Genomic DNA, 20,069 nt, shown 5'->3' on the forward strand with positions numbered 1-20,069 from the left:
ATGGTGTGCTGATTGCGCACCGTAGGGACAGCCACATTGCCTTGTGGCCGGGGTTGGGTGCTGTAGAGGGTAGGGACGCGTGGCTGGTGCGTGTACACACGAGTGATCGTTCACTGGGGGGAAGCAAAGACAGAGGGCACAGGTGAGGAAGCTGGCGAAGAGGGGGCCACGACCAGGGTAGGAAGCCTGTTGGCGGTCCACGGGGCACTAAGGTAGCGCCGACGGCAGGCGATGCCACAGGGGACATCTCAGCCACACGAAGTACATGTGGGATGTAGAGACGTCAAGGAGAACCGTCGAGCGCAATCGTGGATGTGCGTGGCACGGAGGTCGGCGTGGCCATGCATGGCACGGAAGTCATCGTGGCTGCGCGTGGCGCAGGGGTGGTCACTGGCGTCCTATGCACGGGCAGCGCGGGTGGGACATAGAGCACGCACACTAGAGAACCAGGTCGGGGCACCAATAGGTTCGGCACTCCAGGGATAGCCGCGGAGGGGCTGGCGGGAGCACCAGATGGACCTACCATCACCTCAGGACAGGCAGGTGTAGTGCCAGGTGGAAGACCTATAGGCAAAGACTTGTGCAATGGTCCGATAGGAACAGGCACAACATCCGTAGCATCAAGAAAGTCGAAAATCTCAGGGGAGCGAGGGCCATCGTGCTCAGCAAAAGGAAAGGCAGTTTCATCGAAGATGACATGCCTGGAGATGATGACTCTGTTGGAAGAGAGATCAAGGCAGTGATATCCTTTTTGATGAGTGGAGTAGCCAAGGAATACACACAGGGTGGAGCGGGGAGCGAGTTTGTGTGATGTTGTGGTAGACAGGTTTGGATAACATTTGCAACCGAAGACTCTGAGGTGGTTGTAAGCCGGTGGTGTGCCCAAAAGGGCAAGATGTGGCATGGAGAATGCAACAGTCTTGGTGGGCAGAATGTTAAGCAAAGAGGTCGAGATTGGAACTAGGGTGCCTATCATGGTGTATTTGATGGATCCTAGTCGTGGTGCAGAAAGAAATATTCGGCGCTTGGCTTTCAAATATATATTAATCGACGATGAACTCTATCGTCGGACTGCTGAAGATTTACTTCCCAAGTGTTTAGATTTGGATCAGGCCTGTGTTGCTATGGGGGAAGTTCATGAAGGCATCTATGGAACTCATCAATTGGCTTCTAAGATGAAGTGATTACTTCATAGAGCCTTTTTTTATTGGCCAGCATGGTGGCAGATTGTTTTACATATCACAAAGGATGTGAAGAATGTCAACGGTTTGGTGATATACAGTTGGTGCCTGCTGCGTTATTACATCCTATTATCAAGTCATGGCCATTCGAGGTTGGGGAGTGGATTTCATTGGTCAGATTAATCTTCCTTCTTCAAAGGGACATCGCTTCATGTTCATTGCTATGGATTACTTTACCAAATGGACCAAAGCGGTTCTTTTGAAGAATATGACACATAAAGATGTGATTGAGTTCGTTACAGAGCATATTATTCATAGATTCGGTATTCTCCAGACTTTGACAATGGATCAAGGATCTTCATTTATATCAACAGAAGTGTGTGAATTTGCCAGATTTTACAAAATTAAATTGCTCAATTCATCTCCATATTATGCTCAGGCCAATGGTCAGGTCGAGTCTAATAATAAAATCTTGATTAAGCTTATCAAGAAGAAGATAGAGGAGAATCCTAGGAGGTGGCATGATGTTTTATCTGAAGCATTATAGTCTCATCACATATCAAGACATGGCGCTACCAAAGTCACTCCTTTTAAGCTAGTGTGTGGTCAAGAGGCCATTTTGCCCATTGAGGTGAACTGGACGCTTATAGATTGGCTAAACAAAATGACCAATCTGCTGTTGGTTATCGTGATTTGATGATGAATAACATTGATGAGGTGACCGATGAGGTGAACGACAAGCGTTTGAAGGCTTTAAAGGAGATTGAGAAGGATAAGCTTCAGGTAGCTTGAGCTTACAACAAGAAGGTAAGAAGTAAACCTTTTCAGGTTGGTGAGCTAGTTTGAAAGATAATTCTACCTCTTGGGACAAGGAGCAACAAGTTTGGCAAGTGGTCGCCTAGTTGGGAGGGTCCGTACAAGATTGTCAAAGTCATCTCCGAAAATTCATATATGGTGGAGACGCTACAGGGAGAACATCTACCCAGTGCCCTTAATGGGAGATATTTGAAGAAGTTCTGCCCCAGCGTGTGGCAAGATGCTTGAGGATGGAGATGACCGATATGTGTATCACCCTTAGCATTATCTTTAAGCCTTGTGCATTCTGTATAATTCATGTTTTTAGGCTAGTTTCTAGTACTTGCTTTTTGGCTTGCAAAGCTCACCAAAAATGCAGGGGGCATATGTTGACAACTAAAATTGGCAAATAACAAGGCTGACCGGTCAGATTGATCTAGGCCTATGTAATACGAGTCAGTTAAGATATGTAATTAAGTGTCCTTTTGTAACCCGATATTGGATGGTGTGTGACCTCCCCGATCTATAAATATAAAGGCCATGACGGATTGAGGGTTTTTTAATCACAATCGAATCATTCAATCTACTATTTATTTTTTCTCAAACCCTATCTTTTCCAACCCCTTTGTTGATCTTTGCTCTCTATACAGCGTTCAAGGACGTTTTGGGTGGCCTGCCGACTCCAAGACAACCCTAGATCTCTCGCAACATCTCTACATCCAATCGGTCTGATCGGTTGGTAGGACTGGTCTGACCGGTCTGCGTGGGGATCACGCTAGTGACGATCATCTGCGATCCGCGTGTTCTAGCGCTTGTGTGTTGACCAAAACAGCGTCAACAGTCCCTCGCCTCCAGGAAGGAGGGGAAGGGGCGATGGCGATGCAGGAGGGTCCCCACTTTAGAGAAGAGGTCGTTGAGGCCGCGGATCACGTTGAGGACGAGGGTGCGGCCGGTGATAGTCTCCCCGAGGGCGCCGAGGTCATGGAGGGGTCGCCCTGGATGAAGTTGCGGAACTTCGTCTTGAGCTGGATGGCGTGCGCCTCCCGGTAGCCAAGGAACTGAGATTCGACGGTGACCCATGCATCTCAGGTGGTGGCGCCCTGAGATGAGATGATTTCGATGAGGTCATTGGCAAGAGTGGCAAGGATCTAGGACTTGACCATGCAATCCATGCGTGCCCAATTCGGAGACTCGGGAACCGGAGCGTCGAGGCGGATATGATTCTGGATGGAGAACTTGCCGAGGGTGAGGAGAAACTGATCAAGCCAGCGGTTGAAGTTACCGGAGTCAACGTCGAGGATGATGGGGCCAAGGCTCCGGATGTTGCGGATTGCAATAGCCTGCGCATGCAAGTTGAGGACGTCAGCAGCCTCATGGACGAGCATGGCGACGTGTAGGTCGGTGGGGGTGCCGTGGATGGGAGGAGGTAGTGGGGAAAGGATGGCATATGGGGCCGCCTATTCCGTGGCTGTGCTCGCTAGGGCACTATCGCGCGCACGGGTGCCAGTAGCAACCTCCTCCTCTGCTTGTTGGGCGCGCGCTAGGGTGGCGTTGCGCATGGCTTGGCGCTCCTTGGCGAGGCGCTGTTTTCTACGGTGGCGGCGGCACTGGCCTCCTCCTGGGCCTTGCGGTGGGCGATCTCATCCTCCTGGGCGGCGGCCGCCGCGGATGACGCGATGGATGGGGATGAAGGCAGGGTCAGCAGCATGGCGCGGCTGAGGGCCCAGCATACAAGGGAAGGGGCATAATACGGTGCAATGCCGGCGCATGGGGCTGCAGCACGGCGAGGACCGGCACACTAGGGCAGAGGACGAGAGGGAATCCGAGTGGAGATCTAGACTCGTGATACCATGAAGGCAATGAAAGGCTCGGAAAATTGGTGATTGATTATTAAGAGTACAAGAGTACATTATATAGGGAAGGGTTGGTCTGGGGTTTATAGAAACACCCAATCAAAGGAGATCCTTGCCTAACAATACTACAAAAACTGATTAACAATGACTTTTTTGGGGCTCTGAGGCGGGCACAAAAAATAACCGCCTCTATTAATCCCAGCATTAACAGAGGTAGTCATTTCCTATTGACTGAGGCAGTTACAGAAATCGCCTCAGTTAATGGATTAACACAGGCGGTCACCTTTAATGTGACCGCCTCTGTTAATACCCCTATTTTCAGAGATGGACACATTATAGAAAACCACCTCAGTAAATACAGCACAAACCCTAAATATCTGAAGTCCCTCGCCCCCGCAACCACCCTCTCTCCTCTCTCCCTCCCTCCACTCTCTCTCCTTCCCCTCCCGCGCCTCTCTCTCTCCACTTTCTCTCCTATGTCCCTCTCGTGGCTCTTCTCCAGCTCCCAAGCACCAGCAAGCCTGCCTCCTCCACCACCTCCGCCACATCGCCAACGCCGGCAAGCCCGTGTCACGCGCCGAGGTGCGGGGCGGCCGGATCTGCAGTGGAAGAGGGGCGGCGGCAGCGGGATGCGGCGGGTCCAAATCCGGGGCGGAAGAGGGGCAGCGTCGGCAGGACGCGGTGGATCCGGGCCACCGGTCGAGCGCCTCCACCGGCGGATCCGGGGGCCAGCGGCGGATCCGGGCGGGGCGCGGTAGCTCCGGGCGGGGGCGCGACGAATCAGGTCGGGTGACGACGGCTCCGGGCGGGGGCGCGGCGGATCTGGTCGGAGCACGTCTGCTCCGGGCGAGGGACGGCGGCTCCAGGCGGGGGCGTGGGGGATCCGGCCGGGCGCGACGGATCCAGGCTGGGGACGGCGGCTCCGGGCGGCTCGACGGCGGCTCCAGGCGGCTCGACGGCGGCAGGACGGCCGGGACGGGGCGCCACGGCCGGCTTTCCTTTTTTTATTTTTTTTTATTCTACTTACTAAGGCGGGCCTGAAAACTGTCTCAGTTAATGCTATATTAACTGTGATGATAGATTTGAGGCGGTTGCAAAAACCACCTCAGTTAATGCTTTTTCCCACTTCAGTAAAGATTTGTGTAGTAGTGTAATACACATCAAGTACCATAAAACCCACCGGTAGCCCTTGGACACAAGGCTGGGTGCCACGGCCCATGGCCGGTTCACTAGGTCACCTAACAAATCATGATAACTATTTTGACAATTGTTCGTATCACTCAAGTATGAATAGCGCAAGCAGAGAGAGAGAGAGAGGATAGCGTATTGCGTACCATAAAGATGGTTGTCAAGACTTCCGTTGGGTAGATATTCGTAGCAAAGACAGCTTTCAATCACGTCTTCGATCACATATCTCCCATTACGCTGAACTACATTCTTATGCGCTTCATGGCAGTAGTGAACCAGCTCTGCTATATTTTCGTGCATAAGTCCCATAAGGTTTGTAACCTCAGCTGCAAACGTTCCTTGTAGCTCTGATGCGTTTTCAGAAAGCCTCTTCACAGCAATCATGCCCCCCCCCCCTTCTGGAAGAACCCCCTGTCAACCTCCTCCATGGATTATCAGCGATCATATACAGTTTTGCATGGAAGAATTTGATGTTTAAATATTAGGGTCCAGTCGCACCTTATAAAATTTTCCAAAAGCAGTTCGACCAAGTTCATGGTCAGGAGAGAAACCATTGGTAATTTCCTTCATAAAGGTCGCTGGTAGGTCTTTCGGTAATGTACTCCCAATTCTTGGCAGCCTTTCCTGTTTTGATGATTGATGTACCACCTGTTTAACCTCTTCCTATGGATCATTAATTAGTATACAAGTTTTGTATGAAAGAATTTGATGTTTCAATGTAAGAACTCAACCATTTACCTTGTAATCTGTTCCAAATGCAGAACGGCCAAATTCTCTCTCTGGAACAAAATTGACGTTAACTTCCTTCATAAGGGTCGCAGGTAGTTCTTTCGTTAATGTATTCACTAGTCCCTGCTGGCTCTGAGGTTATGACATGAATCATTGCGTTGCTGATGGTGCATGTAAAAAGCTACCCAACTCCCTAAAAAAAAAGCTACCCAACGATATGAACTTATATTTAGTCTATTACTTGTGAAAAATATTTTGGAGTTTATATCACCAAAATGATGTAAGCTCATGCGGTAAGCAAGCCCTATAAATAACTATTTCCATGGACGTGTCATGACGTCACCCGCCCCGTGCCCCTGAAAATTTATTTCAAGGGGTGTATGATGGTGTGGCCCGCCCCTTAAGCATGTTACCCGCTCCGCTCATACAAACAGCTATTTGTAACTGCGAAAAGTAAGGCGGGCACCCATCCATACAAACGGAGTTTCAACCGGCCCTACAAACCGTTTTAGTGGTAGTGCCCAGCACGCCTGCCTTGTCGTCATGTCTTCCTTCCACTTCGCTTCCCATCCACTGCTCTCTATCCATCCTATTCCGCAAACCACAAGTATTCCAAAGGAACGCACTTCTGCGTCCCACCTCCCACGATGGTTCTATCCATGCACCGCTCTCTATCCATCCTATTCTGCAACCCAGAAATTTATCCTACCATGGACGACACACTGCTGTCAGTGGGTCACCACACGATAGGTACACCCGCCACATCAGCACCAAGCTCGTCACTCGCCACACTCAGAAACTCCTCAAAAAATGCCCCAGCCCCACCACCACTGATCATCCTGTTGCTCAGCATCGACTACTGCTGCCTTGTCTTCGTAGGTGGGCGTTGCCTGCTATCTAGTATCAACACACCGTGTCCAAAGACATCGTGCATGGGTGATGGTGGCCGTCTCTTCTTGCGTGAACACTGACTGTGAAATGGCCAGGACGGCCAGTAGCAAGTTCTGCATTGTCAGACATGGCGTGGGTATTACAGGGATTCTATGTTGCTTCGTATTGTTGTACATGGTCTTGTAAACATTTTATCAAGTTCCATAGATGTCCCACCACATTCATGGTCTTGAATGGAGAGACAGTTCGCTAAATGTCTTCATGGTCTCTAACACAATTTGTTAAGACTACTATGTCCCTTCTACTAGTTGTAAAAGCTCATGCAGTGGCTCAGGTTATATGAAATTACATATCTAGACCTCGTTTAGTTGCGCCTGTAAAGTTTTTGAAATGGAATCTTTGCACATTTGAAGTATTAAATATAAACTAATCACAAAACTAATTACAGAACTCGTCTGTAAACTACGAGACGAATCTAATGAGCCTAACTACTCCATCATTAGAGTATATATACTGTAGCAATTTAGTGTCTAATCATAGCCTAATTAGACTCATTATATTCGTCTCGCAATTTACAAGCAAACTATGCAATTCGTTTTTTATTTCGTCTAGATTTAATAATTCATGCATGTAATATTCCTTTTCGATGTGATAGATTTGGAATTTTGAATTTTGCAACTAAACAAGGCCCTAGTAATATTTACACCGAAATATGAGGAGACTAAATACATTGTAAGGTTGTGTCTGAGTTAGATTTTCTTCCTTCCGAACACCAATTCCATGCCATTCTTTGAAGTACAAGGTCAAATGTTAGCAAATTTTGTTTGCAAGATATGCAGTGCTAAAGATATTGCTATTTCTCAACCTCCAAGTTAAGCCATGTCACCTCCAATGGTCAATCTATCCAATTGTTTTTGTTTGGCCCCTGTAGATCGGTTGGATCGACTCAATCTTAGCTTGGAATAATCATACTCAATGCTGAGACGTGTGTGTAACTTTTCTGTCGTCTAAGCTACATCCTTCCTTATCCCCAGCCAAGAATGGAATTTACTTTAGCGAGCATGTCTCTTCATTTCACCCTAATCATGCTGGTCTCTAATACCTTCTCTTTACTTTCCTAAAAACCGCTGCCTAGGCAATGCTAGAATTTGCTGCCTGCTACCCCGCTACCATATACATATATATATATATGTATACGTGTGTATACATATGTGTATATACATACGTATACATATGTATACGTGTGTATACATATGTGTATATACATACGTATACATATGTATACGTGTGTATACATATGTATACGTGTGTATACATATGTGTATATACATACGTATACATATGTATACGTGTGTATACATATGTGTATATACGTGTGTATACATATGTATACGTGTGTATACATATGTGTATATACATATGTATACATATGTGTATATACATATGTATACATATGTCTATATATATATATATATATATATATATATATATATATATATATATATATATATATATATATATATGCATACAGACGTGATTGATGAGTCGTGTGTCAACCCCTTATCTGCTCTCTACCACATTACCCTTTACTGTCCTGATCTATTGATCTCTGTCCACCAAATTTCCTATACATCTGTGTATGTGCAGTTTGTGACGAATAGATGAGTACTTTTTATATTATATTGCTTACCATGTGTGTCGATGTGAGGTATTTGCACTCCTCTTATTGTGCATTTCGCCTATCATTTGCTTATAAAATCTGACAAATATCATTTGCAATTATTATTTGATCTACATTCCTCCCCTCTTTGGCAGTTCTTGGATGCAACCTTACTGTTCCTACCCTCTGGCCATGTGAATATATACAAAACCACGATTAAAATGTACTCATTGAAGAAGTATGCTGTTAAAGAGTACTATTTCTCTGCTATTTCGAACAGATTATAGTATGAATTCAAAGAAGTTTTGCAATCCAGTTGTCATACTTTTTCTCAGTTTTAAACACATCAAGAGATTTCTCTGTTTGTACGTTGTTCATCAGCTTTTTGGTATTTCATACAATAATGATATGTTCCATTGTACGTTCATATGACTTCACTATCGCATGCTCTTTTTTCTACCCAAGCACCGGGATAATATGTTGTCCAATATGTTCAATTGTATAGTACTTGGATCAGACAGCTACAATTAAACTTAGTACTATATCAAGCTACTTTGAAAATAGTCTTCAAAATTCCAGCAATATGCATTTTTTTGTACTTCATACAATAGTGTACGTTCCATTGTACCATTTCATACGTGTTCAAGTTTGCATGCTCTGTTTTCCATCCAATCACCTGGACAATATCTTAGTATGATACGATCAATCAGGGGCGGATCCAACGTGGGGGCAGGGGGGGCTAGAGCCCCCCTACCCCCATGGATCCAATGGAGCCCCCCCCCAACCCCCCCCCCCCCCCCCCCCCCAAGAATTTTCAACCATGTATGAAGGGGAGGAGGAAGAAGATAAAGTGAGGAGGGAAGAAGAAGAAGAAGGGAAAATTAACCCCCCCCCCTAGATTGAGATTCTAGATCCGCCACTGCGATCAATTATGTAACCTTCCAATTTTAGAAGCTACTATTAACTTACCATTGTACTCTAAGTCTTTTTAAAATAATCTTCAATATTCCCAGCAATGCGTAGTGTCATGTCACCCTCATTGCTGCCTTTCTGGAAACCATCATGTATATTAGCCTTTTGAGTGCTGGAATTTTCCTCCTCTTTAACAAATTAAACCATCTCTCTTCCCAAACACTTGTTCTTTATTTGGCAGATTCAAGCATGAATTTGTCTTTTTTATGTTTTAATACTTGGATCTAGTAGAAAGTCGATAGGTCAACTACCGAGCTACAAAACTCGAATTTTGTTTTCTCTTCTAGAATCTGTGTCCATTGTTTTTACCAAGGATATGTTTACTGCTATTAATAATTATTGGGTGAATGACTCCTTGCTGAAATTTCCTTTAACATGTATTTTTTTATAATTCTATTGACATGTAAGATAGAAATGTCAAAACCACCCCTAGGTTCAAGGTGCTGGACTTTATTCTAAATTCGAAACCAAGAAATGTACCTCATCCATCAAATATGCTTTGTCATTTTTATATATTTCTGTATCAGCTAATTGGTCGACGATGTACCCAATGTTAGGCCTTCTTCGCCTGTCCTTGTCTGTGCACTTTAATGCTATCTCTATGCATTTCTTTACTTGTTGGCAGTCTGCTTCGAGTGATGCATGCCCTGGTACTGCTCGTAGTCTTCCCCTCCATTTTTTGTGCACCTCCATAATTGAAACAAAAGCTTCACGTTAATGTCCAGACACTTTAAACATATTTTTCAAATGAAACACTGATATTGATATAAAGGATATAGCAGTTCCTTACCTGCCTAACAAATTTGATTGGTCTGATTCCATCGTCAGGGGAGTGGACTGCTGGTCCACATATTATCTTTATAATTATAACACCCAAACTAAAAATGTCGAACTCTTTCGAGATTATTTGATTGTTTATGAATTCTGGTGGGCAGTATCCCCTGCAATATAGCATAATCCATACATATACAATTGTCATTATGAGGTTTTAGCCTTTAGTAGATTGCAAAGGAAATCACTTTGAGGCATATAAGCTTACAATGTTCCCACAGTGCTCATAGTACTTTTGCTGGTTTTTTCACCAAGGAGTCTACATAAACCAAAATCAGCAATTTTTGGCTCCATATTACTATCTAGCAATATATTGTCAGGCTTCAGGTCCAAATGGTGGACAGGACTCTCTAGCTCCTCATGAAGGTATTTCAGACCCATACAGACACCTTTAATTATTTTGTACCGTTTTTGCCAATCGAATACATGATGTTCGTCTGTAAAAAAAGGGTAGAGGTTTCATGGAATGCACTTCAAAGTAGTTTCTTCGTGCCAAAAGAAATACGTGATGTAGAAAAGTACGTACCAGATAGGTGCTTCTGAAGGCTTCCATTGTTTAGATACTCAAGGCAGAGGGCCCTGTGCATCTGTGTGGCAATAATATTTTTTCCATTATAGTCTGTAACTACCTTTTCTTCTTCGTCGCAAAAGCCTACCAACCGGACAATATTGGGATGCTTCAGCTTAGTAAGGTTGTTCAACTCTCTAGCAAATTCATTTCCATCAAGATCCATGGACTTAAGGAGCTTCACAGCAATTTCTTGCCCATCTTTATCTTTCCCCTGGTTGATGATCCTTATTAATATGAGAAGCTAGATCTTTTTTTGAGAGGCAATAACATTTAGAAATGTAAAGCAGAGGCTACTAAAATGTAAAGTTACTAAGCAATGCACAAGATGATGTATTCCTGGAACGTCATATGTTGGTGTTTGGCATTCTGTATGTTACCTAACATACCTTGTAAACCTTTCCATATGTGCCACTGCCGAGCAAACATTCATCAGAAAAACCACCTGTAATTTCCTTAAGAAATTTGTATGGCCTATGGAATGCCGCCTCCACATTATCCATGCTACTTCCTCTCCCTGTACAAGGATATCCTCCGTTAATCCGATCGTGCTCTGCTGTATCTTTTGCGAACTTGCATGTACAGAAATTACGGCAAACAGCTGGTACAATGATGAGAAGAAAATAAGCAGGAGAGTTTGTACTCTGGGAATACCTCAAGATATGGTCGTAACCACTGAGAGAGTTGCAATAATCGTCCACAGATGAAATAACTCTGAAGTTTCGTAGCACAAGCAAATACCATTAACCTCAACTACTCCGATCCTGCAGTGGCAGAGAGGTGGATTCAAGAAGCTCCCTCGCTCTTGTTGCGGAGCAGATGGATAGGTGATGCGGATCACGCAATCCTTCTTAAACACCAATCAGTGCATCCTTAAATTGGAAGACCATGAATTAGTGAAGTGGAACAGGCGTGCATGTGCATGTACATGAATTAGTGAAGTGGAACATGGCGCATTAGGTTATTGTTTGTGATTTTGGTGATTGTGTGACAATATAATTAATGGGACTAACAAGTTTGTGAGATCATATTTGTAGAATTTTTAGGTCCCATGGATAAAATCCAATGTGTCCAGTACACCGCAGAGATGCGTCCAATCCACCGCTGATGCAAAGTTAGTTGCACCGATTTAACCAGTGACCAAGCACCGGTATAACCGGAGGTCTACGGATAAACTGATGCAGTAGCACCGGTATAACCGGAGGTCTACGGATAAACTGACGCAGTAGCACCGGTACATTGGACAGAGCACATGAAGGCCAAGTCAAGAAATCAAGTAGCACCGGTTGAACCGGTGGTGCCAAATTGAGGCATCGGTGTATTCACCATACTATCTTTCAGAGACGATGTCAAACGGCCAAGAAGCAGGTCTTCATCACCGGATGAACCGATGGGGCACCGGAGCAAGGCACCGGTGCAATGCCACGACAGCTGCAAGGCAGTGAAGACAGATCCCTTCAGGACCGGTTCAACCGGTGCACCACCGGTGGCTTCTGAAGTACTGTGTCAGAAGGCCAACGGATAGTTGAGAGCCATGAGTGACCGGTTACACCGGTGCTCTATCACCGGTCTAACTGGTGCCCTGCGCAGAAAAGGTCCAACGGCTACGTTGGCTATATGGACTTGGTGGGCTATATATATGCCATCCTCCGGGCATTTCAAGGTTGCTGGAGTTCAGGAACATCACACCCACACCCAAGAACATCTCTAAACCATCCAAGAACTTAGTGATCATATCTTTAGTCCTTAGCACACCTTTGAGAGTGTTAGTGCTAGATTAGCTCTTTAGTGAGTGAGATAGCAAGGTGTTGTGCCTTGTGAGCTGGTTCTAGAGTGAACCACAAGAAGATCTCGGTGTGCCGCCCCCTTGGAGCCTTGTTGGCTCATCGGCAACGTCAACGATCCTCCGACTTGGTGTAAGCGGCGTCGACAACTTTGTGCGGGGGACGTGGAGACCCCCACCTTCTTGGTGAAGCTCTTTAGTGGAAAACGGGATCAAGGTGACCGTGATTGTGTTCACGGAAGAGACATTGCCGGGAAGCGATACTCTTCGTGAGTGCTTCAACAACGTGGATGTAGGTGCGCCTTGGTGGCAATCTGAACCACGGAATAAATCATCGCGTTAAGAGTTTGCTTTTTCTCATCCCTACTTTTAGCTTCCGTATTTATTCTTGCAAGTTGTGTGCCTTTACTTTTATAGAGTAGTCTCTTGATAGGATTGGCTATAGGTTACTTAACTCTTTTGGGATGAGAGTTTCACACTAAGAAGAATCATAGTTGCACTTCTAGATTGTTTATTTAGCTTAAATATTGTGCAAATTAGTTGGAGCCATAAGTTAAGGTTTTAAATTGCCTAATTCACCCTCTTCCTCTCTTAGACTAGAGCATCCGATCAAGAATAGAATAAGATAACTAGTATGCAAGTTTTGTTTCCGAATTATCCACTAGAACCGAATCTACGACGACCCTTGGATCTTCTGCAAATAGTGGCCACACCAGCATCGGTGTAAGTGAAGCAACGAATTTCGTGATGACACAAGAAAACGAAGAACATGTTTGTCTCCATCTCTATCTCTACTCTAAAAAGTGTGAATGAGCCTAGCGCCTAGCGGTGTCGATTAACACCTTCAACTTTGTTTGGTTCAAAATTTTATATATTTTTTTAAATTAAATCTCATTTTTAAAGTAACAAATTGCATTCCTATCCGCGTCCCTCGTTATCAGCTGGGCGGATCAGCCCTCTGCCTTCGGCCATTGCGGTCCGTTCGTCGGGCCGACGGGAAATCATCAGCCCTCCGATGACGCTCCACTCCGCCCCATACCTCACCTCTTCCAATCGAGATCTAGAGTGCCTCACGGATGCAGCGGCAGCATTGGCCTGCTCCCTCTCCGTCCATCCGCATTGCCCCGACGATGGCGCTGGTGGCTGCTTGCCCCTGCTCGTCCCCTCTCCATCTACATCGGCCCCCTCCATCCTTGGCGCCTCCGCCCCCATCCTCGGCTCCTTGCGTCGATCGACTTCCCCCTTTCCTTTCCCTGCAGCGCAGACCGACTTTGATTCCTCATGCATTGCCTCGATCAGATTTGCAGAAATTCAATCGGCCATGACGACATCGACTGCGGGTGTGATGAATTGTTCCTTGATGCGACTTTAGGTCCCAGCTGCTCACCACCTCACTCTCCGCGGTGCACGGAACCTCCCAACCCCCCGACAGCGTCCTGCTGGTCATGGTGGTTACTATCGTGGCGGCGCCCCAGCCATGGTGATCAAATCCTGTACCGAGCCGGATCCGGTGCGCTGCGTTGTCTACGGCAGAGCTGTCGACACGCACACGACGCGTGCTGCTAGCACGATGGTACCTGACATCGGCCAGTACATCAGTGCCAGCCATTTGCTTGCAGGTGTGAACTAGAGGCCCGGTGTCCGCAGGCGTTGCCAGCTCTTTTGCAGCTGCGTGGCACCCCGTCGAGGACAAGCTCCAGGTTGTGCCCTGTTTACATTTAGACATTTATGTATGCTTCTTTTCTTTTAATCATTATCGGTACAACTGAGTATGCATGATTTATGTTGGATTGCGAGATGTAGTTCTGCAAGTTCATTCCGGAATATTCAAAATCAGATTGCCAAGGATATGGAGGCTTCTGACCACCGTTGGCACAACAATCTTGTTATCCACCTATAGGTTAGTGAACGAGCTCAACATAGATGCATGACTTTTAACATGCCCACAACTTGTTTGATAGATTGCCTCAGAAATAGAAAATTTATGTCCTGTTTAGTTAGCCACTCACAGTTATTGTTCAAAAATTGTAGAAAACAAAGCACATTGTGGTTTGGAGAATGGAAAGGAAAAATGCAGTGATGATGGAAATTTACATATTTTGCATTTGTTTGATCTCATCGAAGATTAGCTTATTTTCTAGCCTTGCAAATTTTTCAGTTTTACTCCGTAGTAATTATGGATGCTCTACCTCACACTGTTGAAGCTGATGTTAAGCTGGTCATGCTCATGTTGAATCTGAGAACCACGAGGGATTGCATGTGGAAGAAGCCTGGATATGGCATGGTGGAATTCATGCATTCTAGATGCCCTACCCAATCCCCGTCCATTCTAGATGCAATGTTGTGTGTGTGTTCCTGAATTACTCACTAGCAAAGCTATAGTTATGAGAAATAATTTCCCATTTTATTCTGCTTTCATATGGTGTTAATTAATTTTCTTTACATCTGTTTTGAGACATTTAGGTTGCATTGGAAGCACTTGTAGTGATCTTAGACTTCTTCACAAAGGCAACCCTAGAAATTCGACAAGAGCTTCTTCACCTTAAACAAATTGGAATGGTTCATAGTTCTAAAAGTATGATGGAGGGCCTGAGGCCTGAGCGTTTGTCCAATCAAGAGGTCAGGGTCTAGCAAAGGTTACGGACATTGCATCTCAGTTTGATACTGCAAGACTGCAAATGACTAATTTCGAGGGTTGCAATTGTGTTTAATTTCAGTATCAGTTTGAGTCCACTAATTAATTATTCAACTTGATTATTTTTTCCATTAGGGACACAATAGAATGAACTAGAGAATTGGATTCAAAGGAAGTGTTAGAGCAACTGCCAGCATTGCAGCAGTTATTATATCGGCTTGTTGGATGCCTGGTGATTATCTCTTGTATCTTTTGGTTATCAGGTCTACAAGCTACTCCCCATTTGTTTCCTTTCTGTTATACTGACGTGTAAAATGGCATGACAGTTTTTTTCCTCTGTAGCCTGAAGGAACTGCAAATAACAACTACTTGGTGAAATACGCACTAGCTTTAGTAAGTTCTGCTCTTTTGTTCGATTTGTCTGTACTATAGTGTGCCACATCTGCGCTTTTAGGTTTGAAAGCAATAATTTTAACATAGAATTCTAATTACATGTCCAAATGATATTGGTGGAAACCTAAAAATAGGACGATTCTATGGCTTGATGCCCTGCTATATGCTTTCTAAATACCAATACATATTGTTTATTATTCTTATTATACTTGAACGAGCATATACTGGAGAATAAAAAAATATTTCCTGAAATGACCTATATTTGGTTTACTGCTAAGATAACCTGTATTTGGTTCCTGCAGAAAAATATTTCCTTCCAGTGCCCCATGTTTGATTGCTTCTGAAATCTGAAGAGGCCATGACTTGTATACTATTATTCGTGGTTGTATGAAATTAATCTATCAGATACAAGTACTGAAGTATACATCTGCACTTTTTTCACTCTAAAGACTCATCAATGTGCTAAATAAAGAAATAATAATACTTTGTGAACCACTAATTTTAAATGACTATATCCTAAGCAGACCAGCAAACTCCAACATTCATAGAATAGTAGTTTCTTGCTTTACCATATTAATATTACCATATTTTCCATTTCAAATGGGTTAGTATCACCTCTGAGAATGTTTCATTTGTTAACATTCTTTTGAACAAAGTGGCATCAGACCTAGGCCTATTTGGATCCAGGGGCTAAAAATTAGCCCCCTTCCTTTTAGCCTCTTTTAGCCCTAAAGGATCCAAACAGGTGAAGGCTATTTGGGGCTAAAGTGAATTAGCGCCCCCTCAAAAAATTAGCCCCTCCAAAAGGTGCTTATTGGGACTAAAGTTATTTTTCTCCTCACCTCCCATGCATGGAAGGTAGAGCTAATGATTGGGATGTGTACTTTAGTCATCAAATTAACTCATGGATGGAGATAACTCTAGGGGCTAAACTTTAGAGAGCTAATTGAAGGACTAAACTTTAGTCCTCAAATTAGCCTAAGGGCTAAAAAACCAAACAGGACCCTACTTAAAACGAAAAAGAAAAAAATCCGCAACTGGACGGCAAGATGGCGCAACTTGCAACCAATCAGTTCAGTCGACAGAAGTGGGTGGATAATATGACCTAACTGGCGTGGGATGTCGCCAAGGATTAACAAACACAGGACGCACCTAGCTATTATAATACAGTTAGGTCATTTATTAAAAGCTAAAGTGGACTGGCCAAGGGAAAGGGACAACGGAATTGTTGGTTCCAAACATTGATTAGACCTTGTGGTGTGCATGTGATGCCGGGGCAACTTGCAGCCAGTGAATTTAGGCTCACATGGAGATTTTCCATGTGATCTGGTATGGTTAATTTCCACTTAAGATCGGAAGGAGCAAAATGAACATGAGGAGATTTCCCTCTTGAAGCTCATCTATCCGCGTAACAACTCTGCTCATTTATTAAACAGAGGAAGGATGACATTTTGTAACCATGCTCCTTTCCCTTTAGACTGACAAAGGGACTAAAGGCACTTAGTAGACACAAATAGTACGCTAAGCAGTTCTTACCAGTTCGTTCTCCTTAAATATATATATATAACGCACACACACGAACAAAAACATGGGAACGAGTCTTGGCAGTAACCAAATACAGAACTGCCACGAAATCATCGGAAGCATAGGCAGGACATGCCAACTAGGTTCATACTGAATAGAAGGTTGCTGTCAAAGAATATATACCAGGAGAACAGGAGAAGACCTGCGTGCAGGGCGATGTATATGCGAAGCAAGCAAGCGTTGACTTAGATCTGGCAACCGGATGACTGCTCAACTATTCAAATTCTATGATTGTATCCTTTTCCTTGAGAACCTAATAAAAACAGAACATAAGAAAATAACATCACATAACACTCTTTTTGTTGTTTCAGAGTACTGATTCCATTCCCTTCCAAGTTTTTCTTTTTTTTCAAATCCATATGTGACACAAAAATTGGATGTTGACGAACAGGACTGAAATTAACTAGATTAATTGAGATAATAAAAATAGCAACAGACGTTCTGACCCAAACTGTTCGCTCCGACGGAGGAATCGACCTCTTCGGCCAGCATCGACATACGAATCCTTGGCGATGAACAACATAATGTACTAGTGTGTGATGACAATCGATGCTAGTCATATAGACTCAAATCGCACGAAGATAGTTTAGAGAACAAGGTCGCCCGGGTGGTGACCCAAGATTTGATCGAAGTAAATTGCAGATCCAAGGAGACCCAACTCGCACGAAACAATACAGTATTACAAAATCTGTAGACTCAACTAGCAGAATCAAAATCACAAACCTGAAGCAGTCCTACAGATGGTTTACTCCGTGATTGAAGAGATCTGTATTGTGAGGCGTTGGGAGGAAAGGAGAGAGCAGGAGCTTGTGAGGTAGGAGAGCAGGACCTCTGGAGTCCGGATTGGGTCCAGTGGAAAAGACTGGCGAGTTGACTCAGCATTGCACGCAATTCATAGCCGAGGCGCATGTGCTGGTTCTAGCAAGCTAGGGCCCAGCCAATAAAACTCATGATAGAGAAATTTGATACTTTTCCCTGGGGGAGAAAAGGAAGACTGGCACGTCTTTGGTCTAAAAAAACAGCCAAATCAGGTTGTTGAAATTTTCCATTTTCTTTATGCTCACATCTCGAAGCAAAATCAAGATGGAAAGGACGCATAAATCTAGAACAAAATGTATCAGCATTGTTATTTCCCTATGATAGGACAACAGACGAGACACTGATAGTTGGTTTAGGCAAAAAGTTGACTTGGGCCTTTTGTTTATTTGTTTCGTGTAAAGTTTTCGAAAGTGAATCTTTTCATATTTGAAGTATTAAACATAGATTAATCATAAAATTAATTAGAGAACTCATCTGTAAATTACAAGAAGAATTTATTAAGACTAATGAATCCATCATTAGCACATATTTACTATAGCAATTTATTGTCTAATCACAAACTAATTATGCTCATTAGATTCGTCTCGCAATTTACAGAATCTGTAAAAAACGATTTTTTTCATCTACATTTAATATGCCATGCATGTGTCCAAACATTGATGTGATTGATGTGTAAAGTTTTTGACTAGCAACTAAACGTGACACATGTGGCGTGGCAATTGCAACCGGTTATTACCAATCCGAATGGAAACAATACAGCTTCATGTCGCTCCTGACACGAGGGCTGCGAGTGTAGACAATTTACTAAGCTGGTTGCAGTCAGGATGCCATTATCGTTGTGTTCAAGCCTCCAATTCCAGAGGAAAGGGCGCTCCTAATTGTCGGCCAAGTACCAGTATCATCACGATCACTCCATCTAAAGGTCGACACTGAAGTTGACTCGCATGTGATCGGTCATCGATCGATCTTGTAGATTAGTATTATACTCACTCGAATCAAATAGTACAAGCATCGGACCTAGTATTATACTAACAAACAAAAAATATTGGTCTCCTTGTTAGTAAATCATAACGAGCTGATTTGAGTCAAGCCGAGCTAGCTGCAAACTTAGCAAGCTAACGAGCCATGAACATTTCGGACCCTTACATTCAATTTCTGCATTAGTTTTTTTTTTGTTGAGAATCACACAGTACGACGAAGACGCCCACAACACGCACGCACACTCACACCCTATGAATACACGTACGCAAACCCTACGCTATGAGCATCTCCGAAGGACTGAGCACAGGCAGATCTGAAGATTCCCGAAGTCACCACTGGCGCCTCGTCGTCGACGGGAACGTCGCTTACAACTTAACGTGTAACACCGGTAAATCCTAAGAAAAGGTGCGAGAACCAGAATTTGAACCCTGGTGGGTAGCGTCCCACTGGACCGTCCTACCATTGGACTACAAGCCAATTCGCAATTTCTGCATTAGTTGACTGAACGATGACCGGTCTTTTAGACACCTACCCAATGCAAGTTGCACGTAACGGATTTATATTTTTAATTGTCTAAAGAAAAAACAACGGAATTATTTGCTTGGAATATTGACTTGACTTGGTGGTGTGCATCTGGTGCATGCCAAGGCAACTTGCAGCCAGTTAATTTAGCTAGGCTCGATCACATGGAGGATACAGCAAGTTTTCTGTACGCTTGATTTCCACCACAGACGATCAGACGGAGAAAAATTGATATGACGAGAAAATTAAGGACAAATTTCTGGTACAATGATGAGAAGAAACTAAACATTTTTTTTTGGAAACGGGAACTTTTATTAATTTCAAAACTGTTATATCAAAGTAATACAACGTCTTGAAATCCCTCCAGCCTCAAACCGAAGGCACACATTTTGCGACAACATGGTTGATAGACGACCTAGTCATCGAACTTTCGAAACCTTGCAACCAAAACGTAAAACTCTGTAACAGGACAGCGAAGATGGCTCAACTTGCAACCAATCGGCATGGTCGACAGAAGTGCGATATGTAGACAATATATTAACAACACAGGATACAACTAGCTATGATTATACAGTTAGCTCAATTAAAAGGTGAAGTGGGCGGCCCAAGGGAAAGAGACAGCTGAATTATAGGTTCCCAAAATTGATTTGACCTGGTGGTATATGCATTTGATGCCAGGGCAAC

The 20,069-nt window shown here is 44.1% G+C and overlaps 1 protein-coding gene and 1 long non-coding RNA gene across 11 annotated transcripts in view; one reads left to right on the forward strand and one right to left on the reverse strand.

Annotated features, from left to right (window-relative positions):
- LOC120685466 (receptor like protein kinase S.2-like) overlaps nt 1-17,945 on the reverse strand; it is a 36,703-nt gene extending 18,758 nt beyond the window's left edge. For 3 of the 8 annotated variants that reach the window (XM_039967412.1, XM_039967413.1, XM_039967408.1), the window contains exons 1-11: nt 17,787-17,944; nt 17,187-17,316; nt 11,323-11,540; nt 11,058-11,185; nt 10,627-10,882; nt 10,309-10,537; nt 10,060-10,210; nt 9,750-9,956; nt 5,756-5,878; nt 5,516-5,680; nt 5,164-5,428 (exon numbers count right to left, since the gene is read on the reverse strand). In XM_039967412.1, the coding sequence (XP_039823346.1) occupies nt 5,164-5,428; nt 5,516-5,680; nt 5,756-5,878; nt 9,750-9,956; nt 10,060-10,210; nt 10,309-10,537; nt 10,627-10,882; nt 11,058-11,171 (1,510 nt within the window). In that variant the 5' untranslated portion in view covers nt 11,172-11,185; nt 11,323-11,540; nt 17,187-17,316; nt 17,787-17,944. Of the gene's footprint in view, nt 1-5,163; nt 5,429-5,515; nt 5,681-5,755; nt 5,879-9,749; nt 9,957-10,059; nt 10,211-10,308; nt 10,538-10,626; nt 10,883-11,057; nt 11,186-11,322; nt 11,541-17,015; nt 17,034-17,186; nt 17,317-17,509; nt 17,569-17,786 lie in introns of those variants that run through there. The other 5 variants (XM_039967409.1, XM_039967414.1, XM_039967411.1 and 2 more) reach the window with 5 other exon arrangements.
- Nucleotides 13,835-15,562, forward strand: LOC120685468. Of its 3 annotated transcripts, none has more exons than XR_005679577.1 (5): nt 13,835-14,151; nt 14,255-14,351; nt 14,915-15,087; nt 15,222-15,349; nt 15,429-15,562. It is a non-coding gene; the product is annotated as an uncharacterized LOC120685468 (long non-coding RNA). The 3 variants fall into 3 exon arrangements; XR_005679578.1 differs by having other exon boundaries at nt 14,915-15,070; XR_005679576.1 differs by having other exon boundaries at nt 14,915-15,349.
- Nucleotides 17,946-20,069: the final 2,124 nt, after the last annotated feature.

The sequence above is a fragment of the Panicum virgatum genome, chromosome 8N (genome assembly GCF_016808335.1).
Source record: "Panicum virgatum strain AP13 chromosome 8N, P.virgatum_v5, whole genome shotgun sequence".
NCBI lineage: Eukaryota > Viridiplantae > Streptophyta > Magnoliopsida > Poales > Poaceae > Panicum > Panicum virgatum.